At 41.7% G+C, this 13,047-nt stretch overlaps 1 protein-coding gene and 1 pseudogene across 4 annotated transcripts in view; one reads left to right on the plus strand and one right to left on the minus strand.

Annotated features, from left to right (window-relative positions):
- Positions 1 to 13,047, plus strand: part of LOC108516216 (stimulated by retinoic acid gene 6 protein homolog) — a 65,704-nt gene that overhangs the window by 21,155 nt on the left and 31,502 nt on the right. For all 4 annotated transcript variants that reach the window (XM_017853569.1, XM_017853568.1, XM_017853570.1 and 1 more), the window contains 3 exons: positions 5,442 to 5,517; positions 7,689 to 7,789; positions 11,451 to 11,581. In XM_017853569.1, the coding sequence (XP_017709058.1) occupies positions 5,442 to 5,517; positions 7,689 to 7,789; positions 11,451 to 11,581 (308 nt within the window). The remainder of the gene's footprint in view (positions 1 to 5,441; positions 5,518 to 7,688; positions 7,790 to 11,450; positions 11,582 to 13,047) is intronic.
- Positions 2,129 to 3,698, minus strand: LOC108516217 (armadillo repeat-containing protein 8 pseudogene; annotated as a pseudogene).

The raw sequence follows: 13,047 nt of genomic DNA on the forward strand, positions 1-13,047 counted from the left end.
TCCTTCCTTCTTTCCTTCCTTCCTTCCTTCTTCCTTCCTTTCTTCCCTTCCTCCCTCCCTCCCTCCCTTCCTTCCTTTCTTGTATAGCAATGATATTTATTTTCACATTTTGATTTTGCCTCCTGACACTTTATTGAATTCATTTATTAGTTCTAATAGTTTTTTGTCAAGTCTTTAAGATTTTCTAGATATAAGATTATGTCATCTGCAAATAGGAACAATTTGACTTCCTCCTTTCTAATATGAGTACTCCTGCTCACTTTTGGTGTCTGTTTGCATGAAATATCTTTTTCCATTCCTTTACTTTCAGTCTATGCTTGTCTACCAGTGAGGCTCATCTCTTATAGGCAGCATATAGTTGAGTCTTGTTTTTAAATCCATTCAAGAGCTTACTTTAAACTGGATAATTTAATCCATTTATATTCACAGTTATTATTGATAAGTAGGATGTACTCCTGCCATTTGATTGTTTTCTGGCTGTTTTGTAGATTCTTTTTTCCTTTCTTCCTCTCTTACTGTTTACCTTTGGTTCAGTGGTTTTCTGTGGTATTAAGCTTCGTTTACTTTCTTTTTCTTGTTTGTGTGTCTGTTTTAATTTTTTTTTTTTTTTTTTTTTTTTTTGTAGTTATTGCGACGCTAACGCAGAGTCTTGTAGTTATAATAGACAACTTTAAGCTGATAATAATTTAACTTTGGTTGCATAAAAATACTCCATACTATTTTTTCTCCTTCCACAATTTATATTTTCATTGCCTTAATTTACATCTTTACTGCATGTTCCTTAGCCACTAATTGTAGCTCTTATTGACCATTTGATTTTTACTTTTCATACTAAAGAAATGAAAGATTTACATAGCACCATTATAACACTGGGGTAGTATCAGTTTGATTATGAATGTACCACTACTGGTTATTGATTTTTAGCTTCCAGTTGTAGCACTCCTTTAAGCATTTCTTGTAAGGCTGGTCTAGTGGTAATAAATTCCCCCAGTTTTTGCTTATCTGGGAAGGTCTTTATTTCTCTTTCATTTCTGAAAGATGATAGTTTTGCTAGATATAGTGTTCTTGGTTAACAGTGGTTTTGTTTTGTTTTTCAGCACTTTGACTATGTCATCCCATTCTCTCCTTACCTGCAGGGTTTCTGCTGAGAAATCTGCAGTCTAATGGCGATTCCCTTATATGTGACGTTATGCTTTTGTCAAAGCTTTTAGAATTATTTCTTTGTCTTTGATTTTTGGCCATTTGATTATAATGTGCCTCAGAGAGGATCTTTTTGGGTTGAATCTAATTGGGGATCTTTGTGCTTCCTGGTTCTAAATGTCCATGTCTCTCCCAAAACTTGTAAACATTTCAGCTATTATTTTGTCAAATAGGTTTTCTGTGCCTTTGTTTATCTCTTATCCATCTGACATTTCTATAGTACAGATATTTGTTTGCTTAATGATTTTCCTTAAGTCTCATAGACTTTCTTCATTCCTTTTCTTAGGTTCAGAAATGTATATATTTTTTACTTACAAATATTCATCTGACCAAAATTCAGCATAACCTTTATTGAACACTTAACAATTGTTTTGTATTTAAAATAACATTTCATTCAAACTTTATATAGTTTAGTAAGGTTTTTATACAGCAAGCAATGCTTAAAACCTGCAAAATCTGTAGAAAAGAGATTTTCACACAAAATAAGAAAAGAAAAATGTGACGTATCCCTCATACACACATACACATTCATTCTGGCCCATGTACATGCACGTGCATGCGCACACACACACACACACACACACCTGTGTGTTCACACAGACATATTCATTCTCACTCACAAAGTGAATAGTCTGCAGCATAGGCAAAAGACTGTAGGTCCAAAGGAACATGATTGATTGTTCTGATAAAGAGTCCATGTAGCTAAGAAAAAACTAAAACAAAACACAGTAATCTTCTGAGGAAATTACTACTTCAAAAAAATGTTCTCAAGGTGAATTTGAGATCTAAGCCTACTAAATTACTTTTGCACAACGGCTCCCTGCAGTCCAAGGCAACTTGTGCAAATAGAAGGAATCAAATGAAACTAGTTTCTGTACTTTCTTAAACAAGGATGTAGGATGCTCACAGGTGCCTAGGGGCACTCTCATCATGCCAGGTACTGCTGCAGGGCCATCTTTGCCTTGTCACAAAGGTCTGAATCTGGTGGCTGACTCAGTTTGTGTAGAATATCTATGATGCCCATGTCTCATAATTTATCCTGACATTCTTGTGAACCTTCCTCTTCATTCCATAAGAGGTTTGATATACAAAACATCGCTGGGAGCTGCAGTTTGACATGTGAATGGTCCATGTAATATTTGATTTTCTGAAGGATATCATCATTGGTCATAATAGATTATTTTGCTGTTGTCTCATGTTCTATGATGGCTAAGATGCACAGTATCTACTCTTTGACCTTAAAGTTAGGTTCCCCTTCCAGAATAAGGATGACAGCTTGCATAATTTGCTTTCCATGAGTACTCATTATTTTATTATATGAGGCCAGGTCAAGAGGAGATTTCTAAGAAGTCCCAGTGTCTTCATCAGCACATTAAAATCTGAGTCTGATAATAACCAGAATAGCTGTTCAGTACTCAAGCTTTGTAACATGTCTGCTTTTATTTTTTGTTCAGCCTGAAATGCCACATTCGTTAAAGCCCAAATTCTGCTCACTCACAAAGCAGGATTTTCACTCTAGGTTAATCCACAAAGTAACTTTACAACTCCTGATTTTAAAATTGACTCTTTCCTTGGAGACAATTCAGGATTACATACCATGGAAGATGCTACTACTAGGATCTCATCTGGTCCGTTTTGTAAAACCTTCATTAAAGGTTTTTACAGAGTGTGATCCTAGAAACTGTTTTGAAGCTGCTGCACAGATCTCGATAAACGGTGCATCTGACAGCAGGTAACTGCACCTTGACACTAGACTCAGACAAGCCAGTCACAGTTCAATCCATCATATTTTCAGTCTCAAGGCTTTTCTTCTGAATGTCTTCATCATTTGCTCCAAGAGAGTTGTAGAGATTGAATGCAGCCTGGCAGAGTTCATGAGCATGTTTTAAATCATGATCAAGCCTTTTAATATCAGTGATGGCACTCAACAAGTTGGGATACTTAAAATAGTCAGCAAACATGGCAATGAAGTGATTAGTTATGCTAGCGATTCTCTGTACCTCAATATCTGGTTCAATCAGATAGGCAAGTGTCTCAGCTCTTTTAACTCTCTCCTCTAGTAATCTCTTCTTACTGCACATTTGAACCAAACAAGGCAATGTCCTTAATACAGTTGTTATCTGTGTGAATTGCTCCAACTGCACACGTTAAACATTTTGCTGAAGTAAACTGTATCTCAATATGCTTATCCCTCTGTAACATCTTCACAAAAATCTGTGATAACAATTCTCCATCAACCAAAACATTTACCAGGGTAAAACTGAGAAACATTTCAGTGCTTGCATTTGAACTTTGTAGAAGAGTGAGCTTAGTAGGTGAGCAATATTCTTAACTGCACCACGGCTAAATAAGATTGTTTGATGATCTGGCCCTTTACAGCAGTGTGAGACGATCCGACAGAGGTACTCCTGGATATAGTGGAACCTGCTAAGCAGTGCCATGAGGTGCAGTGTCACTGTGGCATCTGTAAACAGTAGCTCCTTTGGAGTGACAGGACTGGAGAATTCTGGTAACTTTCATTCATGGTCCAAAAGGAAGCTCATGCAGATTGGGGTCTCCAACAGGCACACCATCTTGAGCCTTCCCGCTTGGCTGCTCTCATTCTTTTTTATTCTCATTTTCTTTTATTTTTGTTCTCATTTTCTTTTCTGACTAGATTATTTCAAAAGATCTGTCTTAAAGTTTCAGAATTCTTTTTCCTCCTTCCTCTTGTTATCCTCCTTTTTTTCCTCTTCCTCCTTCTCCTGTGGTCCGTTGCCAGCCCCATTCTGCTTCCACTTCTTGTACTGTGGATATTGAGCACATCCTGAGTGCTCCTACAATCTGCGGCCATGTTGGTTGATGCCTTTACTCTGATCTAGTCCCAGTTGCTCTCTATCTTTCAGGGTCTTCTGGTAATTTCCATGTCCCTGATAGAGCCCCTTCTTGCTTTCTGATGTGGTTATGCATTTTCTCTCTCTCTTTCTTTCTCTCTCTCTCTTTCTCCTTCCCTTCCTCCCTCCCTCCCTCCCTCCCTCTTTCTTTCTCTTTCTTTCTTTCTTTCTTTCTTTCTTTCTTTCTTTCTTTCTTTCTTTCCTTCCTTCCTTCCTTCCTTCCTTCCTTCCTTCCTTCCTTCCTTCCTTCCTTCTTTCCTTCTCTATTTCTTTCCTGTCATTTTGAGGGTTTTGTATGGGGTGGGGAGACTGGAATATATGCTCTGTTTACCTCCCTAAAAACAGAAATCTGACTTTTACAATCACATACCTGACAGTTTGGGTCTCACCCACCCCCTCCCCACAACTTATCAGGTATTTCAGATCCATGGTTAGACATAACTGTGGAGCACTGGCATTTTAAAGACTTACTGGGGAATATGCCATGCTTGTGGAATCCCCAGAGGAGTCCTCTTCTCTGAGATGTCTGAGGGAACAGTAGGTGCTGGCTAGGGAAAGAAGGTCAGCAGTTGGCTGGTGGATGCTGTAGGAGCTGGGAAAAGCATGAGCAAAAATGTGGACATATATGATACAGTGTGCTGTGGTGGCTTTGTGGAGATCAGAGCAGAAAGAACAAAGTGTGGTGGGAGTCCCAGAAAGAGGCATCTCTTTGAAGAGAAGCCGTAACACTACTGCCATATGTTTTAGACATGAGACAATGACAATCCTGTCTTGCAGATAATGGGGGCTGGAGAGAACAGAGTCTGCAGCCTGTAGTCCAGTAGTCTCTCTCCTGGCCCAACAGCCCAGCAGTGGCTCAGGTGTGAGCTGATGTTTCTTGACCTTGACCAATGCTAATTTCTTGTGAAGGATGCTTTAGTCTCAGGGCCCCTCACTCACACAGCGCCCTTCCAAGGCTCTGGGAGAGTGGGAAGAACCCTGATTAGGTGTTTACATGGTCATATGTCTCCCTTAAAATACGAAAAAGTAAGACATTGTATAGTATTACTTTAAAAGCATGCCGAAGTTATATGAGCTTTGAGCCCCACAGAACTGAATTCTGCCCCTAAATGAAGGACTTAATTCCAGTAAGCAGAGAAGTTGGTTAATAATCAAGCTGGAGAAAAAAATATGAAAGATTATTCTACTTAGGGAAGACACACTACAGGTGAGCAGCCTTGGCTCTGAGAAAGTGAAGTTTAAAAAGATCAAATGGTCTTAGCGGACGGTCTTAGGCCAAACTTCTTGACAGTGATGTTCAAGGCTAAAGGATGAATGACAACAGCAATGACTGATGATATGTATGTGATGTTTTTGGCCATTTTGCAGGACCAGGCAGTTAAATGGCACCTGTACCAGCTCGGTGGACATGGAGCTCTTCCTTCATTATTCCCTCATCCCATCAGTAAGTAAAGGCAGGGGAAGGATGAGGAGGACAGGAAAGGGCAGCGAGGCTGCTGCCAAACACAGACTCCCAAAGAGACCTGAATAGGTCAGAGGAGAGAGATCAGCTGAGTTTCCTTCTAAAATTTTTTATACTATGTACCAAAAATATGGCAGAAGAAGGCTTTGCGGGCCCAAGAATCAGGCTTCTGGACTTTTAGGAGAGTCAAACAGGCTTTTCCAATGAAGTAATGATGGCTCTGAGGTCAGGTGGAAGATATAGTTAAGGATATTGCAGACAGAAGGGAAGAGCACATGCAAAGGCTCTGGGGAGAGAGGGAGAAGGCAGAGTGGGAAGAGCTGAGAAGTTCAGCCATGACTGGGGTGAAGAATTGAGGCAGAGAGGTCTGGGGAGGTGGGTGGGGCAGACCAGGCAGAGCCCTATGGGGCTCTGTGTTAAGTTTTGCCTTCATTCTAAGTACAGTAGGAAATAATGGAAGTGTTTCCAGCATGAAGGTGGCATGATCAGATTTATGTTTTTAAATGATCTCTCTGGTTGCAATGTGGAGATCGAGTTGGAGGTGGGCAAGAGATGAGGCAGGAACACCAACTGGGAGACTTGCAGGGATCCAGGTGAGACGTGATTTTATCACATCCTAGATGATGATGTCAACTCCAGAAGTTCAGGAGATGAAAACAATAGGAATTGTAATGGGCTGGATAGGAAGGTTAGGGAGAGGGGGAGGTTGAGGATGACTTAGGTTTCTAACTTGCACAACTGAAAGGATGATGGTAGCTGCCATTTACTCATTAAGGAACATTAGAAGAGATCCAGGTTTGGGGCAGATATAAGACATACTTGGCCAGGCACAGCAGCTCATGCCTGTAATCCCAGCACTTTGGGAGGCCGAAGCAGGCAGATCACTTGAGTCTAGGAGTTTGAGAACAGGATGGGCAACATGGCAAAACCTCCTCCCTACAAAAATTAGCAGGGGGTGGTGGCACGTGCCTGTGGTCCCAGCTACTCAGGAGGCTGAGATGGGAGGATCCCCTGAGCCTGGGAGTTTGAGGCTGCAGTCAGCCGTGATCGTGCTACTGCACTCCAGCCTGGGTGACAAAGTGAGACCCTGTCTCAAAAAAAAAGACGCAAACTGAAACTTTTGATAAAAGCTTTGAGAAGCTTTCAATACATTAAAAAGAAATATCAACTGTGTAGTTGGTTAAATAGTTTTGGAGCTCATGGACAAGGTCGGGGCTGCAGATTCAAATTTAAGTCTTCTGGGTATTTATTGTCACTAAAACAAGGACATGAGGCTAGGCACAATGGCTCACACCTGTAATCCCAGTGCTTTGGGAGGCCACGGTGGGAGGATCACTTGAGGCCAGGACTTTGAGACCGGCCTGGGCGACATAAATGAGACCACCAGAGAAGATCAGGTAAGATGAGTAGCCCTTGGACTGAGCTATAAGGAACTCTGCAGCAAGGGCTGGGGTAAAGAGTGATCCAGCAGAGGATGCTGAGAAATAATGGGGAAAAATTAAGAAAGCATGGTTGATGAAGGCCTAGGGAAGAGAGTACTGAAAGAGGAGGGAATGGTCAACTCTGTAGAATGCTGTTGAGAGATCAAGCTAGATTTGGACTTCAAGTATACATGGGACCAAGCCACAAAACGATCATCAATGACTTTGGCCATAGCTGTTTCAGCAGAGTGATGAGGGTAGAAGCCAGGTTCGGGGTTGAGGAGCCAGTGAGAGGTAAGGGAATGGAGACACAAGTGTAGACAATTCTCAAGAAGTTTCTGATAAAGGCAGGAGAGAGAAAGAGCATCACGTTTGTGAGAACATGACTGAATTCACAGAAAAGCAGCAAAGAAGGCTTTGCAACCTGGTAGTTATTACTGCCTTTTGACAGATGAGGAAACTGAGGTACAGGAAAGTTAAATCTCCCTCTCAACTAGGATGTGAGAGAGACCAGATTTGAACCTACATCTGTTCAGGGCAACAAAAGGGAAAACTCAGTACAGAACATTTTGGTAGCTCAAGGATACATGCAGTCAGCCCCCTGGCTCCGGAGTTTGAGGTGTCACTAATGTTCTGTGCACTCTGCTAACCCACACATTTGTTTTCAGGGAGGGCTCAGAGGCCATGCTGAGGATGAACATGCCAACTAACTCTCATCTTCTCTTCTTACAGCTCTTCATCATTTTGATCTTGTCCTTCCTCCAAAGACGAGAGCATCGTAGACAGAGAGATGATACCTCTTACCTGCTGGGGAACCGCTTTGGCATTATCATGTGAGTTGAGTCAACCCCTACAGCTTGGGGTACCCTGTGGTTGGAGCCAATGCCAATTATGAAGTCAGATAGCTACCAGGACCTCTCCTCCACCTCTACCCCACTGTGCACAGCCCTGCCTCTCCATGCCCCAACTCAACCAAAGCTCTCGGAGTTCAGAATTAGTTTCCAAGCCATTGCAGCTATCAGCACCCAGGGCTGCTCAAATATGCTTAAATCATCTCACAGAGACTTAGCCTACTATGGAAAAGACCTTCCCACACTTGAGACTATGGCTACCTCAGGAGGCAGGAGGGAGAGAGCTCCCTGTGACTGGAGACAGCAAAGCTTCTTGTTAGGATGGCACCGTGGGTCATGCACCAGGAGAGCTTTCCGAGCTTTTCTAGCTCTGCCATTTTGAGTCTCTGCAGCTCATATCACATTCTTCCTTGAGTTCTGATTGTTCATATCTCTGTTTCATCACTTCTTGTCATCATCTTCATCATCATGCAGTTAACATTTATTGCACACCGTCTGTGACCCAAGCACTGAACCATTTGCTTTGCCTACATTATTCTAACAAATCCTCTTGCCAATCTAGCATGGTAGAAGTTGTTATCCTCATGCAAGGAATGAGAAAACTCAAGCTCAGAGAGGTTAAGTGACCTACCCACGGCCATGCAGCTAACAAGTGACAAGAGCTTTAGCCCAGATCAGCCTTACATTATTTTGAATCCCTCCAGTGTTATAACTTGAGTAAGCTCAAGCTGTGGACATCCTGAGGTCTCAGCCAAGGGCTCTGGAGAAGAGAGAGAAAGCACAGATGTCAGAACTGAGGCAAGGGGTGACGTGAGCTGCAGGTGAAAGATTCATTCTGGATACCACCCATTGGGGCAGTCCACACTTTCCAAGCTGCCAGGTCTGAGACCCATTGGTTGAGGCATAGAAAGAGACTGAACTGGTGGATAAAGACCTTCAGTTCTGCCCTAGGCATTTAACATGTAGGGGCTGGCACAGGACTTTATAAAAAGTAGGAAGTCTATAGCAGTTACATTCAACTACTTTGAATTACATTGATAACGACACAATTGACTTGCTCCCTGGCTACTTTCCCACCTAAACTCCTGTTTGTCTGATAATTTTGGCCCACCAATCTTCTCTGAGCAATAACCCCTCACATGTGTGTGACACTCTGCAGGTGATAAAGCAGTTCGTCATTTGCTGTCCACAATGACTGTGATAGGGGCAGAGTAGGGTATTCTATCTCTGTTTTAAAGATGAGGAAACTGAGTCTCACATAGCTCTTAAGTACTATAGCTGGGATCTTGATTACAATTCGATTCAATTAAACAAAATGCATGTCCACAATCCTGCACTAAGTGCCTACTCTTTCCAAGGTCCAGTGCTAGGTCTCTACTCCAAAGGAGTTTATAGTTTACTAAACAAGTGGAGAGCCACGGTTATAGGGAAGCAGAAATTCTAAGTCAGAGAGGAAATAATATGACAGACATAGACCCTGTCTCAAAAGGGTCTGGTATGGTGGCGCCTACCTGTAGTCCCAAGTACTTGGGAGGCTAAGGTGGGAGGATCGCTTGAGCTCAGGAGGTTGAGGCTGCAGTGAGCCAAAATTATACCATTATACTCCAGCCTGGGTGACAGAGGTATGCTGAACAGAGACATGAACTTAATGCCGAGGGGACACAGATGGGGTAGCCTCACTGGTGGTGGGTGAACAGGGAGGTTTCCTGGAAGATGTGCTCCTTCTGCTGAGCCTTAAAGGTGAAGGTGAGTGAGTGAGCCAATGGAACTCCCTGCCTGCAGTGCCTGGCTCTCCCTTCCCTCCTGAGTTTTCATTAAGGCCCATTTAAATGGCCCTTTTCATTCAAAGAGACCTTTTCTTCCCCCAAATGCAACTGTTTCCTCTGACCTTTACAAAGCTGTCTTGGTTAGAAGAAACAGATATTCACTCAAGCTTGTTTACATTAAAGGAAGAGAAAGGATTTTTTTATTTTTTTATTTTTTATTTATTTATTTGGTTTTTTTTGAGATGGGGTCTAGCTCTGTCAGCCAGGTTGGAGTATAATGACATAATTTTGGCTCACTGCAGCCTCAACCTGTTGGGCCCGGGCCATCCTCCCAGCTTAGCTTCCCGAGTACCTGGGACTACAGGTGGGCACCACAACACCCGGCTAATTTTTGTGTTTTGTAGAAACAGGGTTTCTTGTTGTTTCGTGTTGCCCAGTCTGGTCTCAAGCTCCTGGGTTCAAGCAATTCGCCTATCTTGGCCTCCCAAAGTGCTGGGATTACAGATGTGAGCCACTGTACCTGGTGACAAAGGATTTCTTTTTTTTTTTTTTTTTTTTTTTTTTTTTTTTTTTTTTTTTAACAAAGTTAGAGGTCTCACATAAACCAACAGAACGGGCCTCATGGGAACTGGATCTCTTGAGATGGGAATCTGTGGGAGACTGATTTTGTCTCTCTCTTTCTGCCCCTCTGTGTCACTGGTGCCTCCTCAGCACCATTCTGCCATTTTCCCTTCTGACTTAGAATCTCTGCTTCCCTTGTAACTTTGGCTCTCCTCTGGCATTGACTATGATCCCAACTTTTTATGACTTTCCAGACAAGTACTTTAACAGCTAACTTGTTCATGTCCTTAGAGTCACAGATTGAAAATATAAGATCAGACATCTGATCAGCCCATCCAAAGACAGGCCCATAGTCTAGTCAACTGTGGCTAGGAAGGCATGATTATGTAGGGGAGGCAAAATTATTTCTCTTATTATTTTCAGCTGGGCCTGATATTTAAATTGACATAAGACAATAGGAGAAAAGTATACACATTTATTTAATGTAAGTTTTATGTGACACAGGAGCACTTATGGTGAAGTGAAGACCCAAACGTACAGTTAGAGTTGAATACGTACACATGGAATTAGACAAAGAATAGTTAAGTTGTGAAAAAGTAACTAAGTTGTGCGTGGAGACTAGAAGACAAGTTATTTAAATAAAGTCTGTACCAAATTCTCTTGGCCTCAACTTCCTGTCCCTGATGATAAGAATGTTATTTTCTTTCTGTATAGGGAGAACATTTTTTGCATAGAAATTTTGTCTCCTGTTTTTAAGAAATAGCATGAGGGTCAAAGTGATCTTCTTGTACCTGCTGTTTTTTAAATGTCTTTAACTCAAAATAGTTGATATGCCAGAGTGACATATTTTAGGGTGCCTATTATTTACTTCTTCAAGCACAGACATAGCAAACGATACCTAGACCCTCATTGGGGATATTAGAAGGAAGAATTCTCATAGAATGCGGCTGTATGAGGGCAGGCTTCCCCAAATCTCTCAGACATACATCTTGTTTTTGTCCCTGAGTCATTCTGACTGTGTCTCTTATAGATGAAACTCATCCCATTTTGCTTTCAAGGCTTCCAGTGTCCTTGCTTGTATCTCTTGCTCGTCTTGGAGCTCCTCCAGAGCAAGAGTTTTGTCCTCCTTACTTCAGTACCCTGAACTCATGCTTACCCCTAAGCCTGGCACAGTGGGCCCCACGAAATGTCAGTTGCAATGAGCAGCTGACTATTCAATAATCCCTCCTCAGGGTGGGATCGCTACTTTGGCGATGATCTGTGGGAATGTCTCAGAGCCACCTTCTGGCCTCACAAACTGTTTCTGTTGTTTGCAGGCCTCTGGACTTCGTGGGCACTTTCAGTAACCGATGGTCCTATGGAATCGCCTTTGGGGCCACAGCTAATAAGGTCATGTTTTTGTTCTCAGAAGGCTACCAGCCCCTACAGATCCCGCAGTGGGCCCAAGGTACTAGGGCTGCCTCATACCTGCTGGAAACTACATCATGGAAATTCTTGCTGTCAGAGACCACATGGCCCACGCTCTCTGGGATTAGGGGATAAACTCTGTGAATGGTCATGTTCTTGCCAGCCTGTTACTTGCCCAAGGTCAACATCTAGCCCACAAATCTTCGAAGCTTCTTTGTGGGGCTCCAGTTACATTCAGAGGTCCTTTAGATATGATGTATCAAGTCTGAGGAAGTATGTTCTTCCTCACCTACCTGCCAAAAGCTCTCCTGTGTCATAACCATGGCTGCCTTCTTGATATTGATGAGCCCTATTCCTCCTCAAATAACAATGCTTATGTTTTTGGCCATTAGTCCGAGGTGTCATCTTTCCCCATGCCCCATGCTCCCTCTGAAGGAGTGTAACTCTAAGCTACAAGTTCACTTTTCCTTTATACAATCATTCTCAAACCTCTCTGTCCAGTATAGTTTCCTCTCATGGGCTCCAAGCCTATATGATCAAATGCCCACTAACAGGTCATTAGTCTTTAAGAAAATGCAAATTAAAACCAAAATAATATGTCATTACACACCTCTTAGAAGTACACAGTTTGAGAAGTTTTGGCAAATGTTTACATCAATGAAACCATCACCACAATCAGGATAAGGAATCCCAGAGATTCCCTTGTTCCCCTTTGTAATCTCCCCTTTCCTCCCCTCTTCTGTCACTGCCCTCATTTACAAGCAACCACTAATCTACTTAGTTTGCATTTTCCAGAATTTTGTATAAATGGAATCATACAGAATGTACTTTTCTTTGGTCTGGCTTCTTTCAGTCAGCATAGCTATTTTGAGATTCATACACATGTAACATGTGTTAGTAGTGTATCCTTTTTTCTTGCTGAGTAGTATTCCACTATATAAATTGACTACAGTTTGTTTATCCATTCACTTCTTGAGTAATATCTGATTTATTTCCACTTTTGGCCATTGCAAATAAAACTGCTGTGAACGTTTGTGTACAAGTCTTTTCATGCACCCATGCTTCAATTTTCCTTGAGTAAATACCTATGAGTAGAATGGTTGGATTACACAGGCCATATAATAGATCATACTTTTAAAGGCTGAATTACGTAGATCATATAGTAGATCATACTTTTAAAGAAACTGTCAAACTGCTTTCCAAAGTGATTGTACCACTTTAGATTATCCCCATCAGTATGAGAGTTCCAGTTTCTCCAACACTGGTACAGTCTAAATTAAATTTTAGTTTCTAAATTAAAAAATTTTAATTTTTTTGTAATTTAATTTTTTAAATTTTAAATTTTCTAAGGAGTGTATAGTGGTTTCTTATTGTGGTTTTAATTTGCATTTTATAGCAACTAATGCTGTTGAGCATATTTGTATGTGCTTGTTTGCTGTTCCTATACTTCCTCTGATGAAGCTTCTATTCAAATCATTGGCCTATTTTCAAAATTGGGTTTTTTGC

Source organism: Rhinopithecus bieti, unplaced genomic scaffold (assembly GCF_001698545.2).
Source record: "Rhinopithecus bieti isolate Rb0 unplaced genomic scaffold, ASM169854v2 scaffold_36417, whole genome shotgun sequence".
NCBI classification, from domain to species: domain Eukaryota; kingdom Metazoa; phylum Chordata; class Mammalia; order Primates; family Cercopithecidae; genus Rhinopithecus; species Rhinopithecus bieti.